Source organism: Abramis brama (assembly GCF_963993115.1).
Source record: "Abramis brama genome assembly, chromosome: 6".
Classification (NCBI taxonomy): Eukaryota; Metazoa; Chordata; class Actinopteri; order Cypriniformes; family Leuciscidae; genus Abramis; species Abramis brama.
In genome coordinates this window covers 5,819,275-5,834,220 of record NC_139968.1, presented here as the reverse complement: position 1 = coordinate 5,834,220, position 14,946 = coordinate 5,819,275, and the positions used below count along the sequence as shown (strand labels likewise).

At 42.2% G+C, this 14,946-nt stretch overlaps 2 protein-coding genes across 3 annotated transcripts in view; one reads left to right on the top strand and one right to left on the bottom strand.

The window, feature by feature from the left end:
• The window catches only part of hps3 (HPS3 biogenesis of lysosomal organelles complex 2 subunit 1), a 32,287-nt gene extending 31,526 nt beyond the window's left edge, over window positions 1-761 (top strand). For both annotated transcript variants that reach the window (XM_084116615.1, XM_084116616.1), the window contains 2 exons: window positions 43-133; window positions 215-761. In XM_084116615.1, coding sequence (XP_083972741.1) covers window positions 43-133; window positions 215-327 — 204 coding nt within the window. In that variant the 3' untranslated portion in view covers window positions 328-761. The remainder of the gene's footprint in view (window positions 1-42; window positions 134-214) is intronic.
• cp (ceruloplasmin) overlaps window positions 716-14,946 on the bottom strand; it is a 15,100-nt gene continuing 869 nt past the window's right edge. Inside the window, exons 2-20 of the mRNA XM_084116614.1 lie at window positions 14,069-14,313; window positions 13,762-13,974; window positions 12,704-12,877; window positions 12,245-12,499; window positions 11,988-12,153; window positions 11,755-11,894; window positions 11,433-11,573; window positions 11,311-11,355; window positions 10,243-10,457; window positions 9,898-10,048; window positions 9,579-9,791; window positions 8,338-8,545; window positions 6,049-6,188; window positions 5,826-5,954; window positions 5,612-5,718; window positions 3,726-3,945; window positions 3,286-3,425; window positions 1,529-1,691; window positions 716-1,282 (exon numbers count right to left, since the gene is read on the bottom strand). Of these exons, the coding sequence (XP_083972740.1) occupies window positions 1,245-1,282; window positions 1,529-1,691; window positions 3,286-3,425; window positions 3,726-3,945; window positions 5,612-5,718; window positions 5,826-5,954; window positions 6,049-6,188; window positions 8,338-8,545; window positions 9,579-9,791; window positions 9,898-10,048; window positions 10,243-10,457; window positions 11,311-11,355; window positions 11,433-11,573; window positions 11,755-11,894; window positions 11,988-12,153; window positions 12,245-12,499; window positions 12,704-12,877; window positions 13,762-13,974; window positions 14,069-14,313 (3,103 nt within the window). The 3' untranslated portion in view covers window positions 716-1,244. The remainder of the gene's footprint in view (window positions 1,283-1,528; window positions 1,692-3,285; window positions 3,426-3,725; window positions 3,946-5,611; window positions 5,719-5,825; window positions 5,955-6,048; window positions 6,189-8,337; window positions 8,546-9,578; window positions 9,792-9,897; window positions 10,049-10,242; window positions 10,458-11,310; window positions 11,356-11,432; window positions 11,574-11,754; window positions 11,895-11,987; window positions 12,154-12,244; window positions 12,500-12,703; window positions 12,878-13,761; window positions 13,975-14,068; window positions 14,314-14,946) is intronic.

Below are 14,946 nucleotides of genomic sequence, written 5' to 3'. Positions count from 1 at the left end.
TGTTTATGAGTTCTCCTTCTCACATCCCTTCTCTCCCTCCAGCCTCTGTGGTGGCAGAAGCTCTTCCCTGAGGTGTGTGAGCGGATGAGGAAAACAGGAATCGACAACGCCGTCCTCCTCTCAGCACTCAAAGGTAGCAGCCGCTTTAAGAGACTGGATGTCCAAACACAACGGACTGAACTGAAGTGAACTCTGCTGCTCTTCTCTTTCACAGAAACTCTGCTTGTGGCGGCCCGAGAGTTGAACCCGTTAGAGTTCCTGGAGTTGCTGCCGGATGATGGAACGGCACATTTTTTCCTGCCACATCTGCTTGAATGCTGCCAATGAAATCTCATGACATTGCCATTTATTTTAGACAATCAGTGAATCAACACTAAACCTGTTTAAAGACAGGACCTGGATTTACGGTCGTCCTGCTGCTTTGAATGCTGATTACCAAAAACTGTCATGTGTCCACACTCAGATCTATGACTGCTGTCAACTACATGTCACAATCATTCATAAAGTCTGGAATGTTTACTTAAAAACCAAAACAAAACAATTACTCCCTTATTAAATCAGGATAAATATAGACTACAAAATATAACAAAATATGCTGGTGTTTTTTGAATGATTTGTTAGGCTTGCACTGTTTTTTTTTATGTATCTGAAATATTTGTGTGCACATTACCCACAATGCATCTATCATCTCATTTCATCAGATTTTCAGAATGAACATTTTCAAGTGTCCTTTTTTGTTTATTAAATTATGTTCAAATGCAGTCTCACGTGCTGATCATTTTGTAAACATTCTCTTGTACATTCCCTTCCATGTACAAAATCATATTTAAAGCTTCAGTAACATTATTCAAATGCCTACAACTCTACTTCCAGTCTTCCCTTTACAGAATCATATTTTCGAACCTACAAAATCAACCCTACATCAGAAAAAAAAAAAAAATCGATATAACCTTTAGACAAAATAATGACCTCTGACCCCTTTTATTCAAATACAGCCTATTTAGAGAGAAAAAATTTACCATCCAATCATTCCCGTTTTAATTCCAATTCCCTGTCTAATTTTTTTGTTTTATTGTAATGCTGACAAGATATTTGTCACATTTAAGTAAAATAAGTGTTTAATGTCTTTGTCATGTTTTTCTGCTCTTTTGCAATCACAATGAAATAGTTGTGCAGAACTACAAGTGTTTATTTAGAAAAATCATGGGGAAGTATTAAAACAAACTTCCTGTTAGAAGCACATTTTAACCGCTACCAAACAAACCCAGGAACCTCTTCTTCCCTAAAAAAAGAAAGAAATTGATATCATTCAGTTTGTGTTGCTGGTAAAATGTGCTGAATTTAATCATAAAACAAACATTTGTGTAATTAGACTTTTCTTGAGTTCTTGTGTCAACAACCCCGTGTGACAACATGCCCCGCTCTGCCCTTTAGCTTTGCATAACAGGGTAGTAAAATATGTTTCTTGTCCTAAATTTGTAAAACTGATCTCAGACTTGTACATGCTGTACATGTCATGCAAACTCACCGTCTTTTTCGAGTACGGTGTATGTGGTCTGCATTCCGGCCTGGATGTGGTCGGTGACGTGACAGTGCAGCAGCCATGTGCCGGAATACAGCGGACGCATGGTCACTGTCTGGAACGTCCCGGGGAATAAATCAAACACGTCTGTTCGATGTGTACCACTGATCTGCAGTAAAACACGACAGTCATCACACTGCTGCTCTGGAAGAGTTTTACAGTTTCTGAAGAGTGAGTGAGGGAGTGGATGGGTGAGTGAGTGAGTGTGTGTGTGTGAGTGAGTGAGTGGATGGGTAGATGAGTGTGAGTGAGAGTGAGTGAGTGAATGAGCGTGCAAGAGTGAGTGAGTGAGTTGATGGGTGGATGAGTGTGAGTGAATGAGCGTGCAAGAGTGAGTGAGTGAGAGTGGTTGGGTGAGTGTGGGTGGGTTGAATGAGTGAGTGAGCGAGTGGTTGGGCGAGTGAGTGAGTGACTAAGTTGTTGGATGAGTGTGGGTGGGTTGAATGAGTGAGCGAGTGAGTGAGTGTGTGTGTAAGTGAGTGAGTGTGGATGGGTGAGTGAGCGAGTGGTTGGGCGAGTGAGTGAGTGAGTGGGTGAGTGACTGAGTAAGTTGTTGGGTGAGTGTGGTTGGGTTGAATGAGTGAGCGAGTGAGTGGTTGAGTGAGTGAGTGATGAGTAAGTTGTTGGGTGAGTGTGGTTGGGTTGAGTGAGTGGTTGAATGAGTGAGCGAGTGAGTGGTTGATTGAGTGAGTGAGTGAGTGAGTGAGTGGGTGGGTGAGTGAGTGAGTGGTTGGGTGAGTGAGTGAGTGAGTGAGTGAGCGAGTGGCTAGGTGAGTGAGTGAGTGAGTGGTTGTGTGATTGAGTGAGTGTGGGTGGAGTGAGCGAGTGAGCGAGTGGCTGGGTGAGTGAGTGGTTGTGTGATTGAGTGAGTGTGGGTGGAGTGAGTGAGTGAGCGAGTGGCTGGGTGAGTGAGTGGTTGAGTGAGTGTGGGTGGGTTGAGTGAGTGTGAGTGAGTGGTTGGGTGAGTGAGTGAGAGTGAGTGGTTGAGTGAGTGTGGGTGGGTTGAGTGAGTGTGAGTGAGTGGTTGGGTGAGTGAGTGAGTGAGAGTGAGTGGTTGAGTGAGTGAGTGAGTGAGTGAGTGAGTGAGTGAGTGAGTGAGTGAGAGAGTGAGTGGTTGGTTGGGTGAGTGAGTGAGTGAGTAAGTGGTTGGGTGAGTGTGGTTGGGTTGAGTTAGTGAGTGGTTGGGTGAGTGAGTGGTTGTGTGTGTGAGTGAGTGAGTGAGTGAGTGAGTGAGTGAGTGAGTGTGGGTGGAGTGAGCGAGTGAGTGAGTGGTTGGGTGAGTGGATGGGTGGGCGAGTGTGTGTGTGTGTGTGTGTGTGTGAGAGTGAGTGAGCGAGTGAGTGGTTGGGTGAGTGTGGGTGGGGTTAGTGAGTGAGTGAGCGAGCGAGTGGTTGAGTGAGTGAGTGGATGAGTGAGTGTGAGTGAGTGGTTGGGTGAGTGTGGGTGGGGTTAGTGAGTGAATGAGTGAGTGAGCGAGCAAGTGGTTGGGTGGGTGAGTGAGTGAGTGAGTGAGTGGATGAGTTAGTGTGAGTGAGTGAGTGAGTGTGGGTGGGTTGAGTGTGAGTGGATGGGTGAGAGAGTGAGTGAGTGAGTGGTTGGGTGAGTGAGTGAGTCAGTGGTTGATTGAGTGAGGGAGTGAGTGAGTGAGTGAGTGAGTGAGTGAGGGAGGGAGGGAGGGAGGGAGGGATGGATGGATGCTTTACCTTGTAGTCAAAGCTATGGCCGTGGAAATGTGCAGTGTGCATGTCCACCTCGTTTCCCATTCCCATCAGATACCAGTACACTTTATCTCCGACCTTCATGGTCAGGCCTTTAAGGTTGCCGTAGACCAAACCATTGATTCCTGTAATAAACAAAGGAATATCCATTAGTTTTACATTAGAGCTTTTAATAATAATAACAGAAACATTCATTGATTTTTAATGCTGAGGCAATGATGCTTTAAAGGAAATTAATTAAAAGAGAGATTTCTCACGGAGAGTCTAACAGAGCTAATAGTTACTTAGAACATATTTTAGCATGCTAAACCATTTCATGAGAAGAACTCAATTATTTTAAAATTAATAAGTCCTTACTAAGTAACATGTCCTCGTCCTCAAAAACCATGACCAAATCTATGCAACCCAGAACACATTAAACTCACCATGCATTTTGTTGCTTTCGATAAACTCCTCGTCCTCCTTCAGTTCTTTTGGAGGGGTTTTAACGTGCGCTTTGATGTTGTCATCCAGATACCAAGATTCATTCTCATCAAAGACCATGAAGAGCAGAGCAAACTCCTCAATCTCTTTCTTCAGCCCCAGTGAACGTGCCAGGCTCTTCTTGCAGATGACCAGCGGCCCGATCAAACCACTGTACATGTCCTGCGCGGGAAGAAATCAGATTTACATAGATTAAAAACGTTTTAGACACCATGGGTCATAATATTGTTCTATAGATATAATTATGCAACCGTCTAAGATTTTGACAAAATTCTAAGGCAGCATCACAATTGCAATTAATGCATTTCATTGAAAAATAAATGATCCAAGATGGTGGACAGTCAAGAGAAAATAAATACACTTTCACTAAATAATGAAAAGTATAATGAATATATTCAGAAACAACTGTTAGTGTGATAGTGTTAATGTTTGTGTGGTTTTCTCCTGGTTCCTGAGTGTTTGTGATTAAAGTCTGCACATTCGCCGAGTTTGTCGAGTGGGTGCTGGTGTGCAACGAGTCCCAGTTCACTGTCTGCCCCGCTGAGGAAGCCCCACTCCGACTCCAGAGCCGCCAGAGACCAGCCATCCACCACCAACAACGACCGGCACGATGGAGTTGCCTGTGCCCACTGTAGACCGCGGAGGCCAGCTCATCGCGATGGACGAGCCCGAACCAGAGAGGAGGCCGGAAGGAGTCATCGCCCCGGAGCCCATACCGCCGCTAGAGTCTAACCAGGTGAGTGAGCCGATAACATTGTTTGATGTGGAGGGAGTTTTAGTGGAGTTTGAAGGGATGGAGGGGAGAATAACCCTGCCGTGGTGGATGTTATGGATTCTGGGAGGTCTTTAAGCTCCTCTAAATAAAATTTTTAGGTTAACTTAATGGACTTTTTTGGAGAGATTATTCCCAGTCTCCCTGTATCTCCAGCAACCCCTGTCTCTCCAGAATACCCGCCCAGCCTCCCTCTCCACCTCCTCAATCAGCCAGTTCCTCAGCCCCGCCTCCGCTGATGTCCTTCAGTCCCTCTTCAGCTCCCACATGCTGTGAAGACCTGCCCAGTGTCTTTAGGCCACCAGCTCCATCCAGCACAGAGGATCCCCTGTCTCCGCCTCCAGCCTTTGTGCCCATCACTTCACCTCAGCCTGTCGACACATCGGCTCAACCCTGGCTCCTCGGCTCCACCAGAAACCATCGGTCATATCGTTTTGCCGTCTACGCCTTGGTCTGCCGTCGACCTGCCTGCACCTTCGGCTCCATCTGGCCTTACTTCCTCAGTTGGACTATTTACGGCGCGAGGGCACCCCTTTTTTGGGAGGGGGCATACTATTACATGTATGGTCTGTCTCCTATGTTTCATTGTGTTTTTGGTTTAGTCCTGTGACCTAGTTTTTCCCAGTCTGTTTAATTAGTTATGTCATTCACCTGTGCCCTGTTAATTTACTAATTAATTTCCTTTGTTTGCTCTGTATACTTAAACCCTCCGTTCTCCCTTAGTCTCCGTCTGTTCTTGTTAATGTTTGTGTGGTTTTTCTCTTGTTTCCTGGGTAATTGTGTTTTTTTTTTTTTCTTCTTCTCCTGGTTCCTGAGTGTTTGTGATTTAAAGACTGTTTCCTGGAATTATTCCTCGTCGTGCAAGTTTCTAATATACCAAGTTATGTGACAACGAATTGCCATGAGACTGTGTTGGGAAACGGCAAGCTCATTAAGGTTTAAGAAATAGCACACCTGTTTTCTTGAATAGACAGGAGATATTCTGGACTTTCACAAAAGATTAGATCCAAACTGGCCTTTGGTCCCATGACCTTGTTTCAATGGTGAGAAAGGTACCTTAATAACATCTACGGTGGAGTAATATGCTCCGACACTGCATTCCTCCTGCTCCTCTGTCGGCCCAGAATTCTTTGGGAGGTACCAGGTATAGGTCTGAGTTTCTCCTTGAGTGAGCAACATGAGTGAGCATGAGTGAGCTTTAGACTTTAATGAACAATATAAACTTTGAAATTTGTCTAATTTACAACTGTCAGATCATCTTGTCCTTTACCTGGACGTGTCAGGGCAACATGGGGACTGTCAGTTTTAACTCCATGGGCATGTATGGAGTACGGTCTCTTAGCCATGTTCTTAAACACAATCTTCACTTTTTCTCCTACTTTACCATGGATCATGGGTCCTGAGGTGAGCAATACCACAGCTGAGCATATTCTGAATGTTTACAAACATTTACACCAAATAATGAGTCAACCATCAATTCTGTCAGTACTTACCCATAATTCCCAAATGTTCCATATCTGCAGGTCTGTCCTTGGGTTTGGTGAAGGTTTCATCAGTGTACTCTCTGTACAACACCTTCTTATATTTTGAACCAATGAATTTACCTTCTTTCTTGAGGAACGCGTTGCCTGGACTGAATATATCAAAAATAGATATGACTCAGAACTTGCATTCATGCTTTAATGACAGTACAGTCTAAAAACATTTAAAAAAATGTAGTCTGAACAGTCTTTGTAAATTCTTAGTTGATCACAGTCTGTCACAATTTACTCAAGAACCAATGGTTTGCTTTGTTGTCACTGATGTGGTTTTTCGCTGATTATCTTTTTCTGAAACTTGGTATATAACCAGATTTGGCTTCAATCACACTAAACACCTTAGGTGTACTTAAATACCTTAAATAAAGTTCCAAACGTAGGTTCAGGAAGAGCCTAATCATTCAGTCCTGGCAATCATCATTATGAGTGTTTATTAGCAGCAGTCACTGCACCATCCCAGCTACAATTCCTCTGGCATCCCTCCACCTCCCCACCTCCCCACCTCCCCACCTCCCCACCTCCCCATCTCCCCATCTCCCCACCTCCCCACCTCCCCATCTCCCCACCTCCCCACCTCCCCATCTCCCCATCTCCCCATCTTCCCACCTCCCCATCTCCCCACCTCCCCACCTCCCCACCTCCCCATCTCCCCACCTCCCCACCTCCCCATCTCCCCACCTCCCCATCTCCCCACCTCCCCATCTCCCCACCTCCCCATCTCCCCACCTCCCCACCTCCCCACCTCCCCATCTCCCCATCTCCCCATCTCCTTCTCTATTTCTCCCATTAGGGGAGCCGCAGTTCTATGTATCACAGTAATAAGCTTATAAGGTTAAGCTTACGCAGAGCCTCGGGTTCGAACCTCCTTCGATGACAGCAATTTTAAAAAAAATATTGCTGATCATTTACAAAGCACTAAATGGTTTAACTCTGCAGTACTTGAGCGAGCTCTTAACGCATTATAGTCCTTCAAGTCTATTGCGATCTCAAAACTCTGGCCAGTTGATAATACCTAAAATATCAAAATCGACTGCTGACGGTAGATCCTTTTCCTATTTAGCACCTAAACTCTGGAACAGTCTCCATAACATTGTCCGGGAAGCAGACACACTCAGTTTAAAATCTAGACTAAAAACACATCTCTTTAACCTAGCATACACAGAAAATTATATATTCCTATTATTCAGATGAGTTAAATGATTATTAGGCTGCATAAATTAGGTCAGCCGGAACCGGGAACACTTCCCATAACACCCGATGTACTCGTTACATCATAAGAAGAATGGCATACGCTAATGTTAGTCTTTCTGCTTATTCCGAGGTTAACTGAAGTCAGCCGGATCTGGGCCGTATCCAGAACAGATGGTGGACCTGCACCTGGACACGACCACAACGCATCCCTGAAGTGTCAGCAGAGATTGTGTCAACTAGACTCTCATCGAAGGCCTCATCGACACGACAGCCATCGGCACTGATCCTCAACAAACCCGTCTCCATCCCGGTGTGATGACTCTGATCTTCAACCACATGAACTGGATAATATTCTGATTGTTCCAAACCAATCTGACTTCTGACCTGTAATGCTGCCTGGTTCATAATCATACACTGTTCGTTCATTGGCCAGAGGAGAACTGGCCCCCGACTTAGCCTTGGTTCTCCCAAGGTTTTTTTTCCTTGAGTTTTGGTTCCTTGCCACTGTCGCCTTTTTCCACCTTTGTTGCCACTGGCTTGGCTTGCTTAGTTGGGGACATTCAATTTAACATTTAATTTAATATTCAACAATAATATTGATCTGCCTGCACTGACACTATTGTACAAGAACTGAACTGAGCTAATCTGAACTTACTCCAGAGCGGCTATATATATATATATATATATATATATATATATATATATATATATATATATATATATATACTGTATATATATAAACTAAATTTATAACTTTTTTAAAAACAAAAATGAAACATCACTGAACTTACTTAAGCTGGACTGTGCCGCTATTTTCTTCTGGAAACAAACTTTTGTGCATTATTTTCCTGTTATCACTGTAAAACTGCTTTGAAACAATCTGTATTGTAAAAAGCGCTATACAAATAAATGTGACTTGACTTGACTTGACTTGACAGCAATCCAATATCGTTTACCATTATCTATTAAGACTGGATGGGCTGGCAAACTCTTTAAATGAAATTTGCCAAGTACTGTTAGCAAATGGGAGTTCTGGTGAAGGATGTGGAATACCTGTCTTTCAGACCATGGTGCATTTGTTCCTCCCAGGTGCGGGTGGGTGAATAGTCCCAATCCATCTCAACTGCAGCGATGTAATACTTCTTCTGGTGTAGCATCGTCTCAGACTGACGGTTCCAGAAGTGGCACTTCTCCACAGTGTAGTTGGCTCTCATGCCTCCATGATAATGATCTGTGGTTTTACAGCTCACCTCAAACTGTCCTGCAGACACAGCATGTTAAATAATTAGAACAGCACAATGTGTTGAGGTTTATCATAAATGCATATTTATGTGATTATGTAAGGAATAAATTATTGTTTTTCTTGTTATACACATACATCTACATTCAGTGAAACTCCAAACCTGTATGGCTTTCTTTCCTCTGTGGAACACTTTATTTTAAAAAATGTTTAAAATGTTTTTGTCCAAACGATTGTGGTGAAGTGCCGTTCACAGATAGCTCAGTGGTATTTAGAAAAAGAGTATATAAAGGGCATCCCCAGATTAGCGAGATATAGATCATTATTGCGTCATGATTGCGTGATGGTTGCCGGTACTCCACTGCTCTGTGTTTGAGGTAGGTGCTTGTTTGGCATGGCTACGGTTGGGCATCTATATTGTTTGTTCACTAACTTTTCGGGAAGTCCCGCTTGTCGGTATGCAAACCCACTCATGTTCCAAAGGTCACCATAAAGAAAAAGTATGTCATTAACTTTGTTTCTTGTGAATTTTAGACCTGTAAATTGGGCGTTTGATCGCGACATGGCTTAGTCTCGACGCTGCTGTTTTGCTTTGTTTTTTGATGGCTTCTGATTATTTTAGTTTTCTTGTTGCTTTGTTGTTCGTCAGCTCATATTATGGTGTTTATGATTTATTTAGTTTAACTTGTTATTCTTTTCAGAATTCTTTTTGATTTATTCATATTTTTGTAATTGTCTCCTTTTGCTTCTTTTGTTTAGTGTTATTTGTTTTTCTTTTCTGGTTTGGCTTCCAAGCTTGCACTTAGATTTGAAGCCTTGATTTAATTTGTTATTTGTTTTGTGCTTTTCCTTTATCTTCGGTAAGGGATAGTTAATTTATTTCAGTTGTTCTTATGTTTGTGTTATAATTGATTGTCTTCTTTTGTGTTCTGCAGGAGAAGGAAATGCATGCAGGTTGGTACAACACTGGTTGGATACTTGTCAAGAGTTTCAATATAGCACATAATTGTTCTTTGGCATAGTGAGGTCAAAGAAAGAAGAGATTGGACTGTACCCATGCTGTCAGGCTCCATGATGACGGTGTGAGAGATATGAGGAAACACATTGATGGTGTCTCTCCTGGTGTCTTTGTAGAGGAACCTGTTGCCCTCAAAGTAAAGTCCATGGATGTCTGTCTCTGATCCTAGCCCGGACAGATGCCAGGACACCTTTTCACCTTTACACATACTCAAACCTTTGAGATTCCCATACATGAATCCATTGAGCGCTGTGAATGGTGAACAAATATTAGTTTGGATGAAAGAGCAAGCAATACGGTTTGTGTGCTACAGAAATTCATAAACGTTTTATCAAGGAATGTGACTTGCACTCACAGTGCATTTTATTGGACTCTTGAAAGTCTTCATCATCTTTCTTTATAGATTTGGGGTCTTTCACACTTCTTTTGATGTTGTCATCCAAATACCAGCTCAGGTTCTCATCAAACACTGTCGCAAGAAGGTGAAACTCTTTATTCACGTTTTTCTGGAATGGAAAATAAATATTGGCAAAGCTGTGAGCAAATAATTGTTACACAATATTGTTGGAACTCAGAAATTACAAAGTTCTCTGCCTTTCTCTACCCCTGTTTTCAGCCACCAATCATGTAATAATCTCATTTCAACATTTTGCAAATAAGAAGAATTCTGCATAGCTCATTCGGCGTCCGTCTCTCTCACCTGCTTTCCTGATTTGAGGGTTTTTGGCTTGCAGATCAGAAGAGGTCCAACCAGCCCAGAGTTGGTGTCTCGGATGGGATCTACCGCTGAGTAGTACAAGTAGGTGATGCAGTCTGGATCTTTTTCGGTGGGTCCTCCACCCTTAGGTACCACCCAGTCATATTGGTAAGTGGTGTCAGGACGGACCAGTGCAGCAGGAAGTGGCTCAATCACCCCTGAAAGAGATGAACAACATACAACTTTTTACATTCCATAATTGTTTTCTTGCCTTACAAGTAATATTAAGGATGGGAACTGATTTTATCCATTAGGAATTGATTGAATTGTTAAAAGTGGGTGTTCTATACCAAGATGAAGTCAGAGCTGAATATGAGTTTGCAGCTGAAGAGTTTGGCCAGTGCTGCCCCTGGAGTTTAGCTCCAACACACTTGACTGGAAGACTCTAGTGATCCTGAAGACCATTATTAGCTGGTTCAGGTGTGTTTAATTAGGATTTGAGCTACACTTTGCATGATAGGGGCCCTCCATGAGCAGGTTTGGACACCCCTGGCATAGTGGATCCCAGAACACCACTTTTTGAGGGACTTTTTGACTAGAATATGGAGGTTAAAGGTCAAGTTTACCTTTGAAAGCAAGACGGGAAAGGCTCTAGCATCCCTGCAACTCTATGTAGGACATATGACTTGGAGAATGGATGGATGAATAGATGGATGGATGTATTATAAAGACAGATTTTTTTCTATGGAGTAATGTGAACTGCTGAATTGTTCACAATTAGACCAGAAACAAGTCTTAAGGGAGATCATAGGGTGAATTAGATTGGATTTTCCTCTCTGTTCATTCTCAGAAAAGCCAGTCATGCGCTCATAATCCCCCAGATAATTCAAAGAGGGAACTTTGGTCTCATAGATTTGGACTGATTTGTTTGAGTCCAGCCAGGACTGGAAATTACACTTGCGCAATGATCCCTGACCTTGATTCGACATTTGACTTAATAGACAACAGTCTGGGATTGCTTATCCCTTAATTTCCAGATCTTTTTATATATCATTGAGATCTTTTTCTTACTTGCTTCTTTTTTGAGTTCACGAAGTTTCTTGGCTGTGTATGACTCTGCATGAAAAAATAAAAGAAACAAATGAAGACTGTCATACATTTTATACATTTATTTAATGATGTTACTTCTTTACCTTCCAGGACGTTGTGGTAGAGTGTTCCATCCATTTCTATACTATACTGCACTCCGTGAGGTTGAATACTGTAGGGCCTGCTTGCTTTATTTCTAAACGTCACTTTAATTGTATCCTCTTCCTCTGCTCTGATGACTGGACCTAAAAAACAACTCAAAGACATTAATTTGTGCTATTAATCTCAGTAAAATCAAAACATTGAAATAAATTAAAGACAAATAATATCTGCACTTAAAAGCAAATCACTGCAACAGCCTCATAGTAATATCACAGTTAAAGGAAGATTCCTTGTTAAACACAACGTTCTGTCTACAACATCTACCCAGAATTCCCAGGTGCAGTTCCTCTGGGGTCCTGTCTTTGCGCTTGGTGAATGTGTCATCAGTGTATTCCACATATTGGACCTTCTTGTATTTGCCCCCGATGCGATCGTGGCGGGTATCAAAGAAAGTGTCAGAAACACTGTGGAAATTCAGAGACAAGCTTAAATTCAAGGACATTCCCTTTGACTTCAAGATTTGTCTCTCAGTGAAGATCCTAAAACAACATTGTTACCTGTCATCAACAAGTTTCTTCCCTGTATACTGATTTATCTCTGTTGGCCCATAATCCCAGATGATTTCCTCAGCAGCAATGAAATACTGTCTCACTTCTCCAAACGGTCTGGGTTTATGCACATTTGGGAAACACTTCTTTATCTCAAAAATGGCTTGCATGCCGGCTAAAAGTGGGGAGAAATGTAATTAAATTCAACACAACAATTTACAGGTGTAACGATGCAACATTTACACTCAGATCTGGCCTGTCTGTACCTTCCAGATGATCACTGACTTGACAGCTGAGGAGCCATTGGCCGGGATTGTCCGCAACCATCTCTACATTAACAAAAGTAGCCGGGAACAGACTGACAGTATCAACATGGTGCCGTTTGTTCGTCAGGATCTGTCCATGGAAGAAGGCTGAGTGGATGTCGACCTCGTTCCCCATCCCAAACAGGTGCCAGTGGATCTTATTGCCCATGCACATGCTGAGGTCCGGCAAGTTGCCGTAGACGTACCCATTTATAGCTACAATAAAGTTCACAAGGGAAGTTGAAATTCCTGGATAGTTATTCATACTATTTTTTAATAAATAGTAGGCAGTATATATTATATACTGTACAGTATGCTACTATTATAGGTAGTTAATAGATGTGTCTAGAACAGGGTTTGACCTGTTCATGGTTCATGTTATCTTTAGTCATTATTGCAGGACATTATTGCTGAACTCACAGTGCATTTTGTTGCTTTCCACGAATCCTTCATCACTTTTGCTGACTTTGGCTGCTGCTGAGCAGTAGGTCTTGATATTATCATCCAGATACCAGCTGAGGTTCTCGTCAGACACCGTAAACATGAGGGCATAAAGATAGTCGGCTGTCTTGTCGCCATGGACATCTAGAGTGCCTAAGAATTGCACACACACACACAAAAAAAGAACGATTCATTATCAGTGGACTATATCAGAACTTGAAGTGTGAGACTTATACAATCACTTTTATGGTGGTCAGCTTTTTATATGAATTTGTATCTGTAATTTTCAGTACATAATCTGTTGAGTTAGCCAGATCTTCGAAACTTTGGTTATTTGTTATATAGGCTATTTGTGATCTATAAATCTACTCTCTGTTTTAAAAATACACTAACAAACTTGTATTCTAACCGGGTGCTTCCTGAATCCCTGAGTGAAAAGATTGTTTAAAAATGCTTTTTACTTAATACGCATAAAATATCATACCTACAATGACAAAAATCTGATAAATTTGTACTCCTCCCTCAGTAAATATACGCATATTATATTTTATGTTTTGCACAATAATTCTTCTTTTAAGATGTTTCTATTCAAGCTGTAGACATATCTAAATTATCATGTTTGAGGTGGAACTACTTTTAAGTGGATGAATTTGTCATTAATGTACCGGTAAATACTTTGTATGTATCATCACTGCATTCACACGTTTACATTGTCATGCCATGAGTTGGACCCCCCCCCCCCAAAAAAAAGACCCTCCCCTTGAAGAAATCAGGACAGAAGTGGTTGAAAGGGGACAAAAGAGACATTAAAACACCAGGTGTAAACGGAAATGTGTCTCCCTCGTCTACTTGTGATCCGAACGACCAAAACACATTTTAATAAAAAGGGCCTAAGCAATTCTCTCAAACTAGCCTCATGCTAACTGTGGCTTTACTTTTGCTTGCATTTGAAAGTAGCTTGTATTTGAACCCAAAACATTACTGTAATTAGAGGAGTCCTAGCATGTGAACCCTGGAGTGAAGAGAAAGATTTGTACCTTTTTTACATATAATGAGAGGTCCAATGAGACCTGAGGCGATGTCTTTGGGGGCGCTAACATGGGAGTGGTATATTCTGGTCAGGCAGCTAGTGTCATCTTTGCCAGGACTATGGGAAGACGGTAGAGTCCAAATATAGGAGAACGACTTCCCAGGGGCCACTGAATCATCTTTTTTCTCCTCCTTTTCTGATGAATCAGGATACAGTGCTCCTGGAGAGAAATCCAATATTCACAGTATTTGCAATTTATGAGAAAAAGTTAAACTGATGAAATGAGTCATATTTGACATAATTTGCGCACGCACCTTCATGGCTCTTGTTGTAGCTGAGGCCGTGTGCGTGGATGGAGTACGCTCGTGTGGCCATGTTCTTCAGGTGCACAACAACTGTGTCATCTTCCTCTGCACTGATGAGGGGTCCGAGGTAACCCAGCCACTTGGGTTTCTCTATCTCCTGCCTGTAGGTGGCATCAGTGTATTGCTGATACACTGCCTTCTTATACACCCGCCCGATCCGCTGCTCTCCCCTCTCCAGAAACACCCGTGCATCTCTGCCAAACACCAACACATCATTCTCTGTGAGGCTTTTAAGTGCACTCTCTCACTCACTGAAAGTCTACCCAGATCGGCCCATAGTGTCGGCCGGATCTGGGCTGACACTATGTTGCTGTCTGGGTAGTGACCTACCCCCCTACCCAGGTACTATTTTTTTTTGTATAAACTTTGGAAGGAAACGTGAATGTTTCTTTCCCGTGCAGAATTTCTATAAAAATGTCTAATTCTGAGGAGTAGCAGAGATCTTCTCAAAATGCTGCATGATTTGAGATATCATTCATAACCATTGCATAAACATTTTAGAACGAGGCCATTTCTAAGTGTTTCTGTGGGGTTTCTACAGTGTTGCTAGACGGTTAATAGATAATGAATAGGGTGTTGCTAAATGATCTCTTACTGCTCATTTAATCATCCACCATTAAAAAATATTAAGTCTAAACTCATATAATACTTAGAGTTAACGGTTTGTTGAAGATCCAGACTCTAAAGCTGCATTCCCACTGAAAACTATCTGTAGAAACAAAGTCACCAGAACTCAATCATCTTCAGTTCCAAAGTTGAAATCATTAATTAGCAACATAATCAGTATAAAGCGGCAATTCAACTTTATGCAAATGAGCAGCAGCAGT